The 18661-nt window shown below is 37.1% G+C and overlaps 2 protein-coding genes across 12 annotated transcripts in view; both read left to right on the top strand.

The window, feature by feature from the left end:
- Positions 1–18661, top strand: part of LOC100989812 (olfactory receptor 2L13) — a 174767-nt gene that overhangs the window by 66359 nt on the left and 89747 nt on the right. The gene's annotated exons all lie outside the window — the stretch shown is intronic.
- LOC100977675 (olfactory receptor 2L8-like) lies at positions 8378–10224 on the top strand. The gene has a single exon (XM_003815321.4). It carries the CDS (start codon positions 9286–9288, stop codon positions 10222–10224), a length of 939 nt encoding a protein of 312 aa, XP_003815369.3. The 5' UTR covers positions 8378–9285.

Here is an 18661-nt window from a genome sequence, read left to right as displayed (position 1 = left end):
CATGCATTGGTACCTGTGGGACCTAGTGATGGAGTGTGACTCAGACCTGTGTAGAAAGGCTGTCTCTTCATTTCATTAACGAACACAATGTGTGGCAGGGATGCAGGAATGTCTCTTATTCTCTTTGGCATCTTAAAGGTCCTGTATGTTTCAGATTTTGTGGCATGGAGCTTTCCTAGGGAGAATCCCAACCACAATTGATTCCCATTTGGTCTCAGAAGCTGAGAAAAACTGAGAGTGATTGGCCGGGCACGGTAGCTCAAGCCTGTAATCCCAGCACTTTGGGAGGCCGAGGCGGGCGGATCACAAGGTCAGGAGATCGAGACCATCCTGGCTAACACGGTGAAAACCCCGTCTCTACTAAAAATACAAAAAATTAGCCGGGCGTGGTGGCGGGCGCCTGTAGTCCCAGCTGCTTGAGAGGCTGAGGCAGGAGGATGGTGTGAACCCGGGAGGCGGAGCTTGCAGTGAGCTGATATCGCTCCACTGTACTCCAGCCTGGGCGACAGAGCAAGACTCCAGCTCAAAAACAAACAAACAAAAAGAACTGGGAGTGATTATGTTACTATGACTGTAGCCTAACACTCCAAGTCTTGGTTTCTCTTCTTTCTGTCCTTCAATCCAGACTGGCTCTCAGACACACACACAGAAATACTACATGATCTTACTTATATTTTGGGTCTAAAAATAAGTGGAATAGATAGAAACAGAGAGTAAAATGGTGGTTACTAGCAGTGGGGAGGGAGAGAAAGAGCGTAGGTCAAATGCTACAAACTTGAAGTTATGTAGAATGAGTAAGTCTAGATAGCTGATGAAGACTATGGTTAATACTATTGTATTATATATTGAAATTTTGCTAAGACAGTGGGTTTTAAGTGTTCTTAGTAAAAAAAAATCATAACTATGGAACATGCTGTATAAGTTGAGTGTGGTAATCATTTCAATATGTATATGAATGTCAAACAACATGTTGTATATCTTTAATAAAATAAAACATTTTCTGGTACATCTTTAATAAAATCAACAATCAATCAGACTGACTTGAATTATTCCTGGAATTATCTAATTAAAATATATTTTGATGATCTCACTTTCCTTAGTATGGTATGTAATTCTCTCCATTGGCTAATTCCTTCCTTCATCTGACTCTACCTGGAACTTTATGTTCTCTTCATGCTAAATTGACTGCAGTTCTCTGAACAAGTTTTGAAAAGCCAGTCCTCATGACATTAGGTCCAATAGCTTTTATCTTTAATGCATTGTTCTCTATTCTCATAAAGTTCTTTCACTGCATGAATCCTCATCACTCCCTTTTCTCAGTGTAAACATCAGGTATCATCTACACAAGGAAGCATTCTGAATGTACTTGTTAAACTCTATCTTTCCCTTCCACTCTCATAGATCCCACTATTTCTAATAATAACATGTGTCATCAAGATGTATTGTAACAATCTCTGTTCTCTATGGCTCCACAGACTATTATCTGTTACCATCAGTGGCTTGCTCTTTTCCTCTTCACATGCCCAGATGTTGCACTTGAGTACCTGCTCTGCATTCAACATATTCATAGCTCAAAGCATGCTTAGTTATTCTTAGCCCATTGCATTTTCACATAATAATTAGAGTCAGCCTGCAAAGTGTTTACAGAAAAAATTTTGTGTTTCAGTGTGATTTTATACAATCTAGAGCATAATTAGTGGAATAACAAAATATTTTCTATATCAGATTTCTTGATTCATTAATGAAACATATTTTACTATACATGTCTATTTATGAAGAGCAGAAACCTATCCACATCTCAGTCAATATTCATCGGAATGATTTATTTTATAATTCCTCTAGCATTTATTTTTTGTTTATTTATTTTTTTGAGACATCATGTCCTTCTGTTGCCCAGGCTGGTCCTTGTCACCAGGTCCTCACTTCCCTTAATTGCTTCTTTACATATCATCTTTAATTTTAGGAAACCTCAAGTTTTCTGTTTAAAATGTTTTCCAGATCCCGAATTACAATGGGTCCACTGACGCAGTGGGTCTGCAGAGCTTGTCTGAGAAACTGACTCAGTGCAGGATGCAGAGTCTTCACCTCCCTGGCTTATGACTTCACCACTCGCTTCTCCACCAATCAGCAGTCCCCACATGTTAGCTCATCACTCATCCAGACTCCTTAAAAATGCCATCCCCAAGCATCTCCAGAAGGCTGATTTGAGGCATCCTTCCTCTTCCTCCTTCAGCTGACCTACGAATGTTAAACTCTTTCTCTTCTCAACTTCTACTGTTTTGGTGTTTTCGTCTGCTGCCACTCCATGGGCAATTGAACCCTGTGGGCCTAAAACAATCCTCCTGCCTCAGTCTCCCCATAGGTGGAATGACAGGCCTGAGCCACTGCGCCCTGCTCTTTTACAAACATTTGACATAAATGCTTATCACCTGAATCTTGTATCTTTGGGACATAGAATGGGACTTCTTTTCCAAATTGGTAAATATGATTATGCATTTAAAGATCCATGTGATTTAATGAATAATTCAAATGCACTGAACACAGACGTCTAAAAATGTAAAATAAAGAGCTCAGTTTTATTTACACTCTTTTTCTAAACTCTTCTTTCAGAATAAACCAAGTCGTGGCCTACTCTATGCTTGGTTTTGTGCTTTGTACTGTAGAAGTGTGAAATAGTCAATTTCTATGTCCAGAAAACTCTCAGGGAAAACTGGGTATTTCAGGAGTAAGTTGCTGACTTATATCCCCCATATTTGCATACATAACCCTTGTGGGTAGTTGTGAGGTACACCTAAACATCTTTCTTTTTTTTTACAGAAATTCCCTTGAAGTCTGTCTTCCCACATCAAATAAGGATTCTTACCTCCTCTTTCAGCACAAATAGGTTTTGTCATCTGTCTTTTGAAGATGTGGAAACAGTTCCCTGGTTGCACTAGACATGGCACCTACTATTATGTTAATAGCCAAGGTTTTAAACTTGACAAAAAAAATTTTCAGCTTTTCAAATGCAGGAATATTGAAACATCTGTACATTCTGACTTTCAGGAAATTGTCATTTCCAAGAATGTACACCAACTACCCTTACTGGATCATTATACAGCATATACGTGCATTAATATATCAAATTGGCTGGTCTGAGTGCAGTGGTGTTTATAATTGATCACAACCAGTTACAGGTTTCTTGGTTCCTTTCCACTCCCACTGCTTCATCTGACTAGCCTATGCATATCAAAATAAATATAAATAAAAATACATATCAAAATGTGTCAAATAATTTATCTATTAAATACATGTGGAAAAATTCAAATACTTTTAACATTCAAAAAAATTAAAATGAACGAATACCTCTTTTCCCATGTAGGTGGTATAATTTATTCATTTACTAGAAACAAGAAATTAGAGAACATTTAAAGCACTCTACTGAATAAAAATTTATTCAATTACTAAATATTTTCTAAATATTAATAAAGCAGAGTAACATCATTTTATCATCTGATTTAATAGGAGAAAATCACTTTATAATTTAGTGAACATTTCCAAATTAAAAGAAACAATTTGAATGTGTATAATACCTAAAATATGTTAGAAGATAACTCCCATGTATGCGATATTTTAATAATTTCTACTTATGTGTTTCTATTAAATTAACCTCATTCTATTTTAGTGGTTTAAATCTTACTGCCAATATAAACCAAACTGAGAGAGAAATTAATGAATGCAGACACATTGTTACTGTGGATGCCTGAATAACAACATTCAAGCTATAGAGTTTCATGAAGTTTAGAAACAAAAAAAACTGAAATAATGTGAATAAATATATTTGTTTCTTTCTCCACTGAGTTTACCCTTGACATGCCTTGAAACATCTAAATACATGATCAGAACTCATTTCTGAACATTGGACTAAGGCCATCCTCTGTCATTAGTGACTTAGCCTACAATGTCCAAAGTTTCAGTGGACATTCCCTAGTGAATACCAGCAAAACAACTGTTAATCTCATTCTCCAGGTAAAAAGGACTGGATTCATGATTGCTACCGAATCCCCATGAAAGTCTCTGAAATCTCATGTGTAGGGATGATGAATCAATATATACATTTCTTTAAAAAATATTCTTAATTATTACTCAGAGAAATGACTTTGTTTCTATGATGACTATAGGACTGCCATCAGCTAAGCAAGGCACGAGTGTTTGAAAATGAGGAAATAATAAAGGTACTAATTATAATTGTATTTTAAAATTTTTATTGATCCTGGGGAAGAAGGGACTCTGGCAAGTGCTTAAGAGGACTTTGTTTCAGAAATAGAATTGAGGTGAATTTCAGCACTAGTGACTGTACTTTCTGTAACACGTCAGCAGAAGTCTTGGAGTGTGAAATACAGGCAACAAAAAGTGGTTTTGCAGCTAATTCATAAATGTGTTTTCTGGAGGGGAAGGGAAGTGATGATCAATGGAAGAGATAGGGATAAATTATATTAGACTATGCTTTTATAGGATCCAGTGAAATTAAATAACCCACATTCACAATAATTATTGTAGGGGGCAACATTTCCTCATTCCTACTTGGTTGGTGTTTTGTTTTGTTTTTGTTTGATTTATTTTGTCCTGAATGATCAGTGATTATGTCATGCTCATTATAATCTTATTGCTTCTCACTTTGTATTTTACCTTATATGAATCCAGCCTGTCTAATGAAATACCTGGAAAGTACTCGTGTTGTCTTTGCATAAAAACGTTAAAAGGGCATTAAAGTAAAGGCACAATGAGAATGGTTAAAATTACCAGTCTGTAGTGCAATGATATATTTTCTTAAAAGAAGGACCTTGTTCTGGAAATAAATAATGAAGGTAACCGCATGATTAGTAGCTGTGCTATGGTTATCCGGATTTTGTTTTTACACACAATTTGTGCCAAATTGTAGTGCTTTGTGCTTTTAATATTTACAATGTATTAATTTTTTCTTTTGGTACATCATATGGTAAAGTTTCAGTGAAATAATAGAAATATCTGCCTTAACAACCACGCAGAGTTTTTGTGAGAAGCAAATGAGCAGAGCATGTGGAAACAATGTGAAGCTTTATTATTCAACAGTCATAGCAGATAACAAGTGTGTGGATGTAAGTGATAGTGATTATCTTGATGATGAGGGCAATGGTAATGAGGAAAATGCTGAAACTTGCAGCTTCTCTTCAGTGATACACCCAGTCAAGTAAGACACGTTCACTGTCTCACAGACAGCTCCTGGTAACCCATGGATTCTTCCCCCTGTTGTAATTATAAACTACAGGGTCAGACATTCATCAATGAAAGCTTACATTTCTAGTAATTGTAAGAGATAGAATTTGATTTAGTTTTAAATGGAGCCTCTGTCCCTTGAACTTACCCAGTGAAGCAGAGTAAGCACATTCTCATTCCAAAATAACAGACAAAGGATATACTTTCATAATCAATTTCTATATATCCATGAAAATGTCTGTCTACGTATTTACCGGTATATCTATCTGTGAGAGCTGATACACTAGTGTGGGCCTCAATGCAGGTTGTGACTTGGAAGCACACATACACACAAGCAAATACTCACTTTACATTCTTTACTCCTTTACACCTTAAAGAGTTATGGTTCTCCAACTTCATACCCTTCTCAACAATTAAATATACACATTGTGTAAATATGTGTAAGACCAGTTATTCCTACATCAGTTAAATACAACATTATGTACTGTGTCTCTTCTTAGGAGAATCTATTGTGGAGGAACTTGAAGGAAGGAGGAATCTCCTATATAGGATTCCATGCCAGGATACTGTGGAGAGCCATCCTTGTCTAGACTCCAGAGGACACTCTTCTGTGTCATCTGATTGACATTCTAGACAAGTGCTGTCAATGTGAAATAATTCTTACTAAAGACATGCAGATTCAGGTACAGACAGCTTGTTTTAAGGAATTAAGACTGACTCATGGAGTCAATGACTTCACTGCCCTTTCAGTGAAACTGATGCTATTTCCTGTTTTACCATTTCCCAGCCCTATGTGTTAGTAGGGAGATCACTTTCTGGAAGTTTCAAAGATTCAGAACTTTAGGATATTACAGATATCACTTCAGAAGAGAGAAAGTAATCCAGATTCTGGAAAATCCCATAATGAGTGTCTTGGATTTTGCAGACTTTTATAAGTTCCATGTGATTTCTTATAAATCTTGCAGGTAAGCCAACTTGTGCCCCTGCCTTCCTAGCTTTTTCTTTTCCTTTCTTCTCCTTTGTGTGTGTGTGTGTGTGTGTGTGTGTGTGTAAATCCAGTTTTTCTGCACCTATGCAAATAATCCTATCAATTTTAAGGAGACCAGCCTTATTTTGTGATGAATAATGGTTTTTCTGTTTGATCAAATCTGAGGAAAGTATAGGGAGGAAAATCTGTGCCCCAGTAGAAAACTGCAGAATCTGAACTCAAGACGACCGTCCTCCTTGGTTCCCAACTCTGTCACTAGGTCACTGCACAGTCATGAGTAACTCTCTTCAAATCCTGTGATTCAGTGATTCTTCCTTGTGATAAGTAGACTATAGGTGAAAAATCTTTGTCTTCTGTGAATGTATGAATCACTAAATTAGACTACTTTCTTCATCTTACTTTCAACTCTAAATTGAAGGATAGGAAAGAGATCCATGCAACGCAATGATGCTTTTTGACTTCAAAAGTTAGTAATAGGTTCTTCATTTGAAACTTTGGCAGCTTTTGGAGAATTGTAATTATTATGCTGAATATGTACATCCTCAACTTGATTTACACAGGAGATTATATGGCTGTTTTTTTTTTTTAACTGAATTCTTCCAGTAGGGAAACTTTTACATTGGGAACAAGACAGAAAATGTCTTTCGTTTAGAGTTTCTGAGAAACCGTTTTTCTGTGAAGATACGTAACTGTTGCCAGGTGAAGTTAAAGTATATTAAAAACAGGTGATATGAGGAAACAGAAGAATTGTAATGAGTAAAGTTTAATTATTAAAATAATTCTACTTGTTTTTAATTTTTTATACTTTCTCAATTATTTACCACTTATATGGAGTTTTTGATTTAATAAATTTAATTTTTTTTCCTTTTGTTTTGAGTGATTAAAAAGTGAGCCACCCTTATTTCAGATTTACTGCCAAAAATTTTTGAGGGATGAACTACACCACACATTTTTAAAAGGTTTATATTAAAGTATGTTTATTTATGTAGGTGTGACATTTACTCATAGGTTTGTGTGTGTGTACATACATATGCGCATATGTATGTGTGTTTGTGGATCTAGAGAAGTTTACTGAAAATCTCTGAATCTCAGTTTCATCATCTATAAAATATCAGTGGCGAAACCAATCTGAAGAGTTATTTTGATGAACTCCAACAGAATCAAGGAATGAATGCTGTGACGTTCCAGGTGCCAATATGTGGAGAGAGTCTGTGAAAGTTCATGCCTCCCTCCTTCCTTTCATATGAGATGTAGTTCAGGTTTAAGGTTTGTGGGTCCTACTCACTCTGAAATCTCAACTAGAACTTTTTCTGCTTGTTTTTTCTTCCTGTGTATTATTTCATTAATGCTGGCACCTGTATACTGAATTTTTAGTGAAAAGAAAGTAAAAGCAAGTAAAGATGTTTCTTAGTTGGCTTAAATACCTTCTTTATAGCTATTTCTGTAAATAAAAAAATAAAAGGGCCAGAAATAATCCATTTGGGTTTATCTTTACGTAAGAAAAATATATCCTGTTCACATTATTGAAACAGGAACATCATGGCTGAGGCTGCTTTCCTGTCAGGAACCAGCCTCTCATTTTATTTAAATAATATTATATAATAGGACATTAGAATATTAAAACCCTGGAACATGGATAATAAAAAGATGATACATTGGCAGTCCTAAAACATAGCATTAAATATCAGATCTGATGTGGCATTTATTATGCTGTTTTATGTTCCTTTTTCCTCTCTTTAAAATTAGGATAATGTGAACTATCTCTTGGACAGTTTGTCATAGACAGCCCTCTGTAAAATATAAATGATAGAAATGTTTGAAATGTAAATTGTGTTAACAATTTCAAATATTACATGTTCTACTTACCAATAATTAACCAATAATATAAATTATATTGTATTGGATCTGTATATAGTATTGGATTTGTCTTAATGCCAATCTCCTATTGATTCCAAATGACATTTATGAAAATAATTTTCTCTTCTAAATTTTTTAAAAAATTACCAATGTCATAAAATACCTGAAAATAAATTGCTCTGCAGAGGCTTAGAAACCTGCCAAGATTTTTTAAAAATGTATTTGGAAATCCAAATTGGAATAATTTCAGTAAATTTAAGTGATTTTTTATTAGGGCAAATATACATAAGAGAAACACCACTTTAACCTTTTTAAGTGTAGAATTCTGTGTCATTAAGCACATATACTGTTGTGCAACCATCACTACCATGCACCTATCTCCAAAACAATTTCATTGTCTCCAACTAATACTTTGTTCTTGTCAAACAATTACTCTCCTTCTCTCCCTTCCCCCATCCTCTGGGGTCCAGCATACCACTCCCTCTCTGTGAATTTCACTACAGTGGGTACTTCATGTAAGTGAATTCATGCAATATTTGTCTTTCTGTGACAGGCTTATTTCACTTAGCATAATGTATTCAAGCTTCATCCATGTTGTAGCATGTGTCAAAATTTCTTCGCTTTTAAAAACTGTATACAGGCCAGGCGCAGTGGCTCACGCCTGTAATCCCAGCACTTTGGGAGGCCCAGGCGGGAGGATCACGAGGTCAGGAGATCAAGACCATCCTGGCTAACAGGGTGAAACCCCATCTCTACCAAAAATACAAAAATTTAGCCAGGCTTGGTGGCGGGCGCCTGTAGTCCCAGCTACTCGGGAGGCTGAGGCAGGAGAATGGCGTGAACCCGGGAGGCGGAGCTTGCAGTGAGCCAAGATGGCGCCACTGCACTCCAGCCTGGGAGACAGAGCGAGACTCCGTCTCAAAAAAAAAAAAAAAAAAAAAGAGTTATGGTGGATTCCCCCCTTTTCAATTGTTTGGAACAGTTTCAGAAGAAATTGTACCAGCTCCAGTTTGGACCTCTGATAGAATTCAGCTATAATCCATCTGGACCTGGGCCTTCTCTTTGGTTGGTAGGCTATTTATTATAGCCTCAATTTCAGAACTTGTTATTGGTCTATTCAGGGATTGAAATTCTGCGGATAAGGATGAATTTCTGTCTTAACTTACTCTTGTGTCTCCCTTCCGGATGGATTGTAGGAATGCCCCATGGAAAATTACAATCAAACATCAACTGATTTCATCTTATTGGGGCTGTTCCCACCATCAAGAATTGGCCTTTTCCTCTTCATCCTCATTGTTCTCATTTTCCTAATGGCTCTAATTGGAAACCTATCCATGATTCTTCTCATCTTCTTGGACACTCATCTCCACACACCCATGTATTTCCTACTTAGTCTGCTCTCCTTCATTGACCTAAATTACATCTCCACCATTGTTCCTAAGATGGCATCTGATTTTCTGCATGGAAACAAGTCTATCTCCTTCACTGGGTGTGGGATTCAGAGTTTCTTCTTCACGACTTTAGCCGTTGTAGAAGCGCTACTCCTGACATCAATGGCCTATGATCGTTGCATTGCTATTTGCTTTCCTCTCCACTATCTCATCCGCATGAGCAAAAGAGTGTGTGTGCTGATGATAACAGGGTCTTGGATCATAGGCTCGATCAATGCTTGTGCTCACACTGTATATGTACTCCATATTCCTTATTGCCCATCTAGGGTTATCAATCATTTCTTCTGTGATGTCCCAGCAATGGTGACTCTGGCCTGCACAGACACCTGGGTCTATGAGGGCACAGTGTTTTTGAGTGCCACCATCTTTCTCGTGTTTCCCTTCATTGGTATTTCATGTTCCTATGGCCGGGTTCTCCTTGCTGTCTACCACATGAAATCTGCAGAAGGGAAAAAGAAGGCCTACCTGACCTGCAGCACCCACCTCACTGTAGTAACTTTCTACTATGCACCTTTTGTCTACACTTATCTACGTCCAAGATCCCTGCGATCTCCAACAGAGGACAAGGTTCTGGCTGTCTTCTACACCATCCTCACCCCAATGCTCAACCCCATCATCTATAGCCTGAGAAACAAGGAGGTGATGGGGGCCCTGACACGAGTGAGTCAGAGAATCTGCTCTGTGAAAATGTAGAAACGCTTTCTGCCTAAGGTTTCAGGACTCAGATACACATCCATTCAGCAGTGTATAGTAATTAAAATATCATTTCATTCCTAGAGTTCAGGAGCAAAAAGTAATTAACAGAAGAAAAAAAAATCACTGATTTCTGGACAAAATTGTTTTACAAAGATGTATATAATTCTAAACAACCTTTTTCTTCATGGCATTTATCCCATAAATTTTGAAAGCACATACTTTTGCCAAAATATTGTCAGTGAGAATGTTTGTTTTTTGTTATGCAGAAATGGAAATGAAATTTGTCTAACCGAAGTTGGCACTTAGTATAACAATTCTATTATTGTCAATTTATTTTCCAGTAATTTTAAATCTACATTTTTGTTTATGTCTAAAACAAAAAAAAATCTCTTGACTTGGTGGATCCAATTGAAAACTGTAAAATGTCTTTCTTATTTAGACACTTAATGTACCAATTGCTGTTTCTTTCAACTTAGGGAAGTTATTTTTACACAGTTTAGCAGAGAGCTCGTCAGGGATTCTTAAGTCCTGATACCACTGTGGATGGCCTATGACAAGTTTATGTGTTTTATAGGGGAATGAATCCCAGGAAATGATTGAACATCAGGTATATTTTAGGTCAACAACAAGGACTGGAATGTGCCAGCAGTAATAAAAATGATTACATTTAGTTCTTTAACCCATTTTGAATTGATTTTGGTATGGTATAAGAATTGGGAGTTTAGTTTCATTTTTCTGCTTTAAAATATCCAGTTTTCCCTGCACAGTGTATTGAAGACACTGTCTTTTTCCCAGTGAATATTCTTGGGTCTCTTGTCAAAAATCAGTTGACTGCACCAGGCACAGAAAGATTCTGCATGTTCTCACTCATCTGTGGGAGCTAAAATTTTTAAAAATGGAACCAGTGGAAATAGAGAATAGACTGATGGTCACCAGAGGGTGGGAAGGGTGCAGGGGAGGGGTGATAAAGTGGGGATGGTTAACAGTTGCAAAAATATAATTAGATATAATGAATAAGAGCCAGTAATTGGTAGCACAACAGAGTGACTATAGTAAACAATAATTTATTGTAGAATTTATTGTATATCTTCAAGAATAACTGAAAGTGTGGAATTGGAATGTTCTCAACACAAAGAAATAATGCATATTTCAGGTGATGGTTACCCCAATTACCCCAATTTGATCATTACACGTTGTATGCCTTTATCAAAACATCACATACACTCCATAATTATATATTACTATTATAGTAATTAAAAATAAAAAAATTAAATCAGTTAACTGTAGATGGGTGGATTTATTTCTGGGTTCTCTGTTCTGTTTCATTGTTCTATGTGTCTTTTTTGTGCCAGTACCATTCTGTTTTGGTTATTCCATGTTTGTAGTATAGTTTGAAGTTTGGTACTCTTATGCCTCCAGGTTTGTTCTTTTTGTTCAAGATTGCTTTGACTATTTGGGGTCTTTTATAGTTCCATACGAATCGTAGAATGGTTTTTACTATTTATGTGCAGAATGTCATTGGTATTTTGATAGACATTGCATTGAATCTGTAGTTTTGTTATTTAAATAATATTAATTCTTTCAATCCATGAGCATTGGATGTTTTCCCATTTGCTTGTATTCCTCTTCATTGTCTTTTACCAGTGTTTTGTACAAATCATTCTAGTGTTCTCTTCCATGACTACAGTTAACAGTAAAGTATTACAGTAAAAATTATTTCAATGCTCTTGAAATGTCATTTCTATTTCTAAGCCTGTGGATATTTGTTTTACAATGTCGTAGCAGTTAAAACATACATTTTGAACTTGTTTTATGAATCAGAGTAAGTCTTTGTTGTGCTTTGTTGCAATGAGCAGCGTATATTTTTATTTGGTGATGATTTATTAACAAAGTTTACTGCCTAAGCTTCTTGCCATTTCCTGTCCTGAATTCAGTCAGATACGTCATATTCCATGAATACAACAGAGATGGGCTCTGGGGCAGAGGGAAAATAGGCTACTTGCTACTGCCAGGGAGAGCACCTCCTCTCTTCCCCGTTAGGGACAATTGTACCCAACTGCCACCTGTGCCACTGCTTCTGTCATTACTACCAATCTGAGCCCAGTCATACCCCAGCCACTGCTTGGGGTCTTGTGGTACTGTGAAATATTGCAAGATATGTGTGTGTGTGTGTGTTTGTGTGCATAAGAATGCCAGGCCAATTGTCTCATGTGGGTGTTGCCTGAGCCCACTTGTGTAGTCACTGCTACTGAACCAAAACTGCATGCACTCTGCCAACCTCTCCAGTTCCTCTGTCACAAGCATGCTTAAAGATGAAATGATTGAAACTTCCAATGATAACAGCAGAGCATGAAACCACGCATGGAGCCCTTTGAGTGTGGGACCCTGTGCATAGGTCCATGAAACCAGTCCTGAGAAGGATGGGAAGAGTGAACATGAAGTGAATGAGATCATGCAGCCTAGGATAGTGGTGGGAATGTGCGATGGTCTGAGTGTTTGTATACTCCCCAAATCCATATGCTTAAATCTTAACCCTCAATGTGATAATATTAGGAGTTGGGGCCTTTTGGGAAATGACTAGGTCATGAGGGTAGCACCCTCTTGAGTAAGATTTGTGCCTTTCTAAAGAAGGCTTGAGAGAGCTTGTTTGTGCCTTCTACCATGTGAGGTCACAGCAGACAGTACCAACTATGGTGTCATACAAGCCACCATCTATGAACCGGAAAGCAACCCTTCTCCAGACACTGAATCTTCAGTCACTTCGTCTTAAATTTCACAGGTTCCACAACTCTGAGAAATACATTTCTCTTGTTTATAGGTTACCCCATTTAAGATACATTTGTCATAGCAGCTTGAATACACTAAGATGGAATGTCTGCTGTTTTTGTTATTTATTATTATTGGAAAGAACCTGAGGGAGGACTGAAATAAGCAGTGGTGCTCAGTTCAGACCCTTTACCCTTTCAGGTAGTGATTCATGGAGGGAATCAGGAGACCTAGCTCTATGATTTTCTGTGATGTACCATGGCCTCGGGGAAATCATTCCATCTCTCTGAGGTTAGTTGACTGAAAAACAATATGGATGCCTTGTACCTTATCAGTAAATGGCATCATTGAAATCACTCCTACTGACATTCCTGTATAGGCAATGGTGATCCTATTTTTCATGCCAATGACTCTGGCAGTGGAGACGAAGAGGTCATCAGTGAATATTGAGCCTTCCAAGGCTATCATAAATGACATTTCAAAAGTCTTTTATGCCAGTAGGCTCTGGGTCAGGAAAGCAATAAGCTAGTCCCCTCTGACGTGGTGTCTGCACTCAAGAGGCCACTCCTTTCCCCTTATGGTCATTAAGAAGAACAACATAAAAAGAAGTCAAATTATTCAAATCTACTGTCATTTGCTACATTGTTTATGAGAATATACATAAGATAATTTTGAAAGTTGGGCAATAATTTCCCTTGGTGGGGAAGTTAATGAATTCATTACCTAACAGAGTTCTTGGCTAATTTTTAAGTTATGCCTCTGCCTCGTTTTAGCCATTTTTCTTTCCATCCAAATGTTATGCTGTAGTTATTATTTTACACTTCACAGTCGTTCTTTAATTATTTCCTGTCTTTGGAACAGAAGATGCAAATTTTATAGAACATGGTATCTATCTGGATTTCATAACATACACTGTGTGCATTTAGAAATTTCTTATGTATTCCATTAGCAAAGTTTGATTTTTGGAAAAGGACATGAGTACTCTTTCTATTTGGAAGGATGAGTATATTTCTCATTAGAACAAGTTGTGGTTCAGTAGTGAAATAATTAAAGGAATGAGTGGTGTACCATCCACAAATATGCTGACTCGGCATATTTGTTAGTTTGAGCTGAAAACACTGGAGAAATTTTGGTTAACATTAGAAGAAAAGGTTACCTAAGCTGTCTTTTTCTGCATGCAGCAAGCTATAAAGATTCCTCCAGGAATCTTTGGTACATTCTTATACTTTTCTGGTACCCTCCCTGTATCACAATAGAAAATAGCACTTACAACCAAAACCTGGGAATTGGAAGAATGCAGTTGACCTGAATAAATAAACTTTAAGAATTAACCCTTATTTTCCTCTAGCTTTACACCCCCATATACCTCCTAGTGACACCCCTAGAATTTATGGCTTCAAGCCAGTTTCTCTATTCTTTGATTTTTTCTATAATTTATCATTCTTTGTCTAAAAGTATAAAAATATCTTGCATTGACCATTTATTTGGACTTCATACTCTTGTGAAGAGTCACATGTACATGTAATATTAATAAAACTTATGTTTTTTTTTCTCATTAATCTGTGTTGTATCAATTTGTTTCCTAGACGTGGGCAAAAAGCTCACATAGGAGATAAAGTGGGTGATAAAGAAGTAACAATTAACTTCCTTTTGTACTTACAAAGAGGCTTAGACTCCCACACAATAATAGTGGGAGACTTTAACACCCCACTGTCAATGTTAGAGAGATCACTGAGACAGAAAATTAACAAGAATATTCAGGACTTTAACTCAGCTCTGGACCAAGCAAACCTAATAGGCATTTACAGAACTATTCACCCCAAATCAGTAGAATATACATTCTTCTTAGCAATAGATTGCACTTATTCTAAAATTGACCACATAATTGGAATTCAAACACTCCTCAGCAAATGCAAAAGATTGGAAATCATAACAAACAGTCCCTCAGACCACAGTGCAATCAAATTAGAACTCGGGACTAAGAAACTCACTCAAAACCACACAACTACATGGAAACTGAACAACCTGCTCCTGAATGACTATTGGGTAAATAATGAAATTAAGGCAGAAATAAATAAGTTGTTTGAAGCCAATGAGAACAAAGACACAATGTATCAGAATCTCTGGGACACAGCTAAAGCAGTGGTTAGAGGAAAATTTATAGCACCAAATGCCCACATCAGAAAGCAGGAAAAATCTAAAACAGACGCACTAACATCACAATTAAAAGAAAAAGGGAAGCAAACCCAAACAAATTCAAAAGCTAGCAAAAGACAAGAAATAACTAAGATCAGAGGAGATAGAGACTCAAAAAATCCTTCAAAAAATAAATGAATCCAGGAGCTGGTTTTTTTGAAAAGGTTAACAAAATAGACCACTAGTCAGATTAATAAAGAAGAAAAGAGAGAAGAATAAAATAGACACAGTAAAAAATGATAAAGGGGATATCACCACTGATCCCACAGAAACACCGACTATCATCAGAGAATACTATAAAGACCTCTACACAAATAAACTAGAAAATCTAGAAGAAATGGGCAAATTCCTGGACATATACACCCTCTGAAGTCTAAACCAGGAAGAAGTCAAATCCCTGAACAAAACAATAACAAGTTCTGAAATTGAGGCAGTAATTAATAGCCTTATAACCAAAAAAAGCCCAGGATCAGATGGATTCACAGCGGAATTCTACCAAAGGTACAAAGCAGAGCTGGAATCATTCCTTCTGAAACAGTTTCAGACAATTGAAAAAGAGGAACCCCTCCCTTTTATGAGGACAGCATCTCCCCAACACCAAAACCTGTCAGAGACAAAACAGAAAAAGAAAATTTCAGGCCAATATTCTTGATGATTGTAGATGCAAAAATCCTCAATAAAATACTGGCAAACCAAATCCAACAGCATATCACAAAACTTATCCACCACCATCAAGTTGGATTCACCCCTGGAATGCAAGGATGGTTCAACATAAGCAAATCAATAAATGTAATGCATCACATAAACAGAACTAATGACAAAACCATATGATTATTTCAATAGATGCGGAAAAGACCTTCAATAAAATTCAACACTCCTGCATGCTAAAAACTCTCAATAAGCTAGGTATTCATAGAACGTATCTCAAAATAAGAAGAGCTATTCATGACAAACCCACAACCAATACAATACTGAATGGGCAAAAGCTGGAAGCATTCCCTATGAAAACCAGCACAAGACAAGGATGCCCTCTCTCACCACTCCCATTCAGCATAGTATTGGAAGTACTGGCCAAGCCAATTAGGCAAGAGAAAGAAATAAAGGGTATTCAAATAGGAAGAGAGGAAGTAAAATTATCTCTCTTTGCAGATGACATGATTGCATATTTAGGGAACCGCATAGTCTCAGCCCAAAATCTTCTGTTTGTTATGATTTCCGTTTTTTGCATTTGCTGAGGAGTGTTTTACTTCCAATTATGTTGGGTCAGTTTAAGAAGAAGTGCAATGCAGTGCTGAGAAGAATGTATATTCTGTTGATTTGGGGTGGAGAGTACTGTAGATTTCTATTAGGTTGGCTTGGTGCAGAGCTGAGCTCTAGTCCTAAATATCCTTGTGAATTTTCTGTCTCATTGCTCTCTCTAATATTGACAATGGGGTGTTAAAGTCTCCCGTTATTATTGTGTGGGAGTCTAAGTCTCTTTGTAGATCTCTAAGAACTTGCTTTATGAATCTGGGTGCTCCTGTATTGGGTGCATATATATTTAGAATAGTTAGCTCTTCTTGTTGTATTGATCCCTTTACCACTATGTAATGCCCTTCTTTGTCTCTTTTGATCTTTGTTGGTTTAAAGTCTGTTTTATCAGAGACGAAGATTGCAAATATTGCTTTGTTGTTGTTGTTGTTTTGCTTTCCATTTGCTTAGTAAATCTTCCTCCATCCCTTTATTTTGAGTTCTATGTGTGTCTTTGCATGTGAGATGGGTCTCCTGAATACAGCACACCAATAGGTCTTGACTCTTTATCCAATTTGCCAGCCTATGTCTTTGAATTGGGATATTTAGCCCACTTACATTTAAGGTTAATATTGCTATGTGTGAATTTGATCCTGTCATTATGATGCTATTTGGTTACTTTGTCCGTTAGTTGATGCAGTTTCTTCATAGTGTCGATGGTCTTTACAATTTGGTATGTTTTTGCAGTGGCTGGTACCTGTTGTTTCATTCCATGTTTAGTGCTTCCTTCAGGAGCTCTTGTAAGGTAGGCCTGGTGGTGACAAAATCTCTCAGATTTGCTTGTCTGTAAAGGATTTTATTTCTCCTTCACGTATGAAGCTTAGTTTGGCTGGATATGAAATTATGTTTTGAAAATTCTTTTCTTTAAGGTTGAATATTGGCTCCCATTCTCTTCTTGCTTATAGGGTTTCTGTAGAGAGATCCACTGTTAATTTTGATGGTCTTCCCTTTGTGGGTAACCCAATCTTTCTCTCTGGCTGCTGTTAACATTTTTCCTTCAGTTTAACCTTGATGAATCTGACAATTATGTGTTGTGGGGTTGCTCTTCTCGAGGAGTATCTTTGTGGTGTTCTCTGTATTTCCTGAATTTGAATGTTGGTCTGTCTTGATAGGTTGGGGAAGTTCTCCTGGATAATATCCTGAAATGTGTTTTCCAGCTTGGCTCCATTCTCCCCATCATTTTCAGGTATACCAATCAAATGTAGGTTTGGTCTTTTCTCATAGTCCTATATTTCTTGGAGGCTATGATCTTTATAGTAAGAGGACATAAAACCCATTTTCTTAGCAAATTTTCAGTATATAATGCAGTATTATTAACCATTAGCTATCAAGACTTATTCAACCCTTTCTCTGCTGCAATTTCTGCTGTTTTGGCATTTTGGTCTGTTACCACTCCATGGGCAATTGAACCCTGTGGGTGGGCCTGTATCAATCCTCCTGCCCTCAGTATCTCTGTAGGTGGAATGACAGGCCTGTACCACTGTGTCCTGCTCTTTTACAAAAGACTTGACATAAATGGTTATCACCTGAATCTTGTATCTTTGGGAGATAGAATGGGCTTACTTTTTAAGTAAATATTATTATGCATTTAAGATCTATGTGATTTAATGGATAATTCAAATGGACTGAAAGTAGACATTTGAAAATATAAACCAAACACCTCAGTTTTATTTATGTTCCTTATTCTAATCACTTCTTCCAGAATAAATCAAGGTGTGAACTACTTTATGCTTGCTTTTGTGGTTTCTGCTGAGAAAGTGTGAAATACTCCATTTCTACTTCCAGACCGTTCTCAGGGAGAACATGGGTATTTCAGGGTTCCCTCCTTCTCTGGATTTGTTGGGTAGGAGATGTAAGGGACTGCCACAGAGCTTCTCTGACACAGGCCACCCTGCCACAATCCTGGTGGTCCCCTGAAGATGATTCTGTCCTGAGATCCAGATGGCAGACTTCCTTTGTTTCATATGCCCAAGTCCATGTTAGTTTCTGTCTCATATCCCCTACACGTGTTTACAGGATCTCAGTGGACAGTCTTGAGTCATGACCCATAAAGTCTTTCTTTCATATAGAAATCCTCTCAAAGCACGTCTACCCGCATCTAATAAGGATTCTTCCCTCCTCATTCAGCACAAATGTGTTTTGTCTTCTAAGGAAGATATAAAACCAGTGCCTAGTGTGCACT

This window comes from Pan paniscus, chromosome 1, assembly GCF_029289425.2.
Source record: "Pan paniscus chromosome 1, NHGRI_mPanPan1-v2.0_pri, whole genome shotgun sequence".
Lineage (NCBI taxonomy): Eukaryota > Metazoa > Chordata > Mammalia > Primates > Hominidae > Pan > Pan paniscus.
The sequence above is the reverse complement of the archived record's forward strand: the minus strand, read 5'-3'. Positions and strand labels throughout refer to the sequence as shown.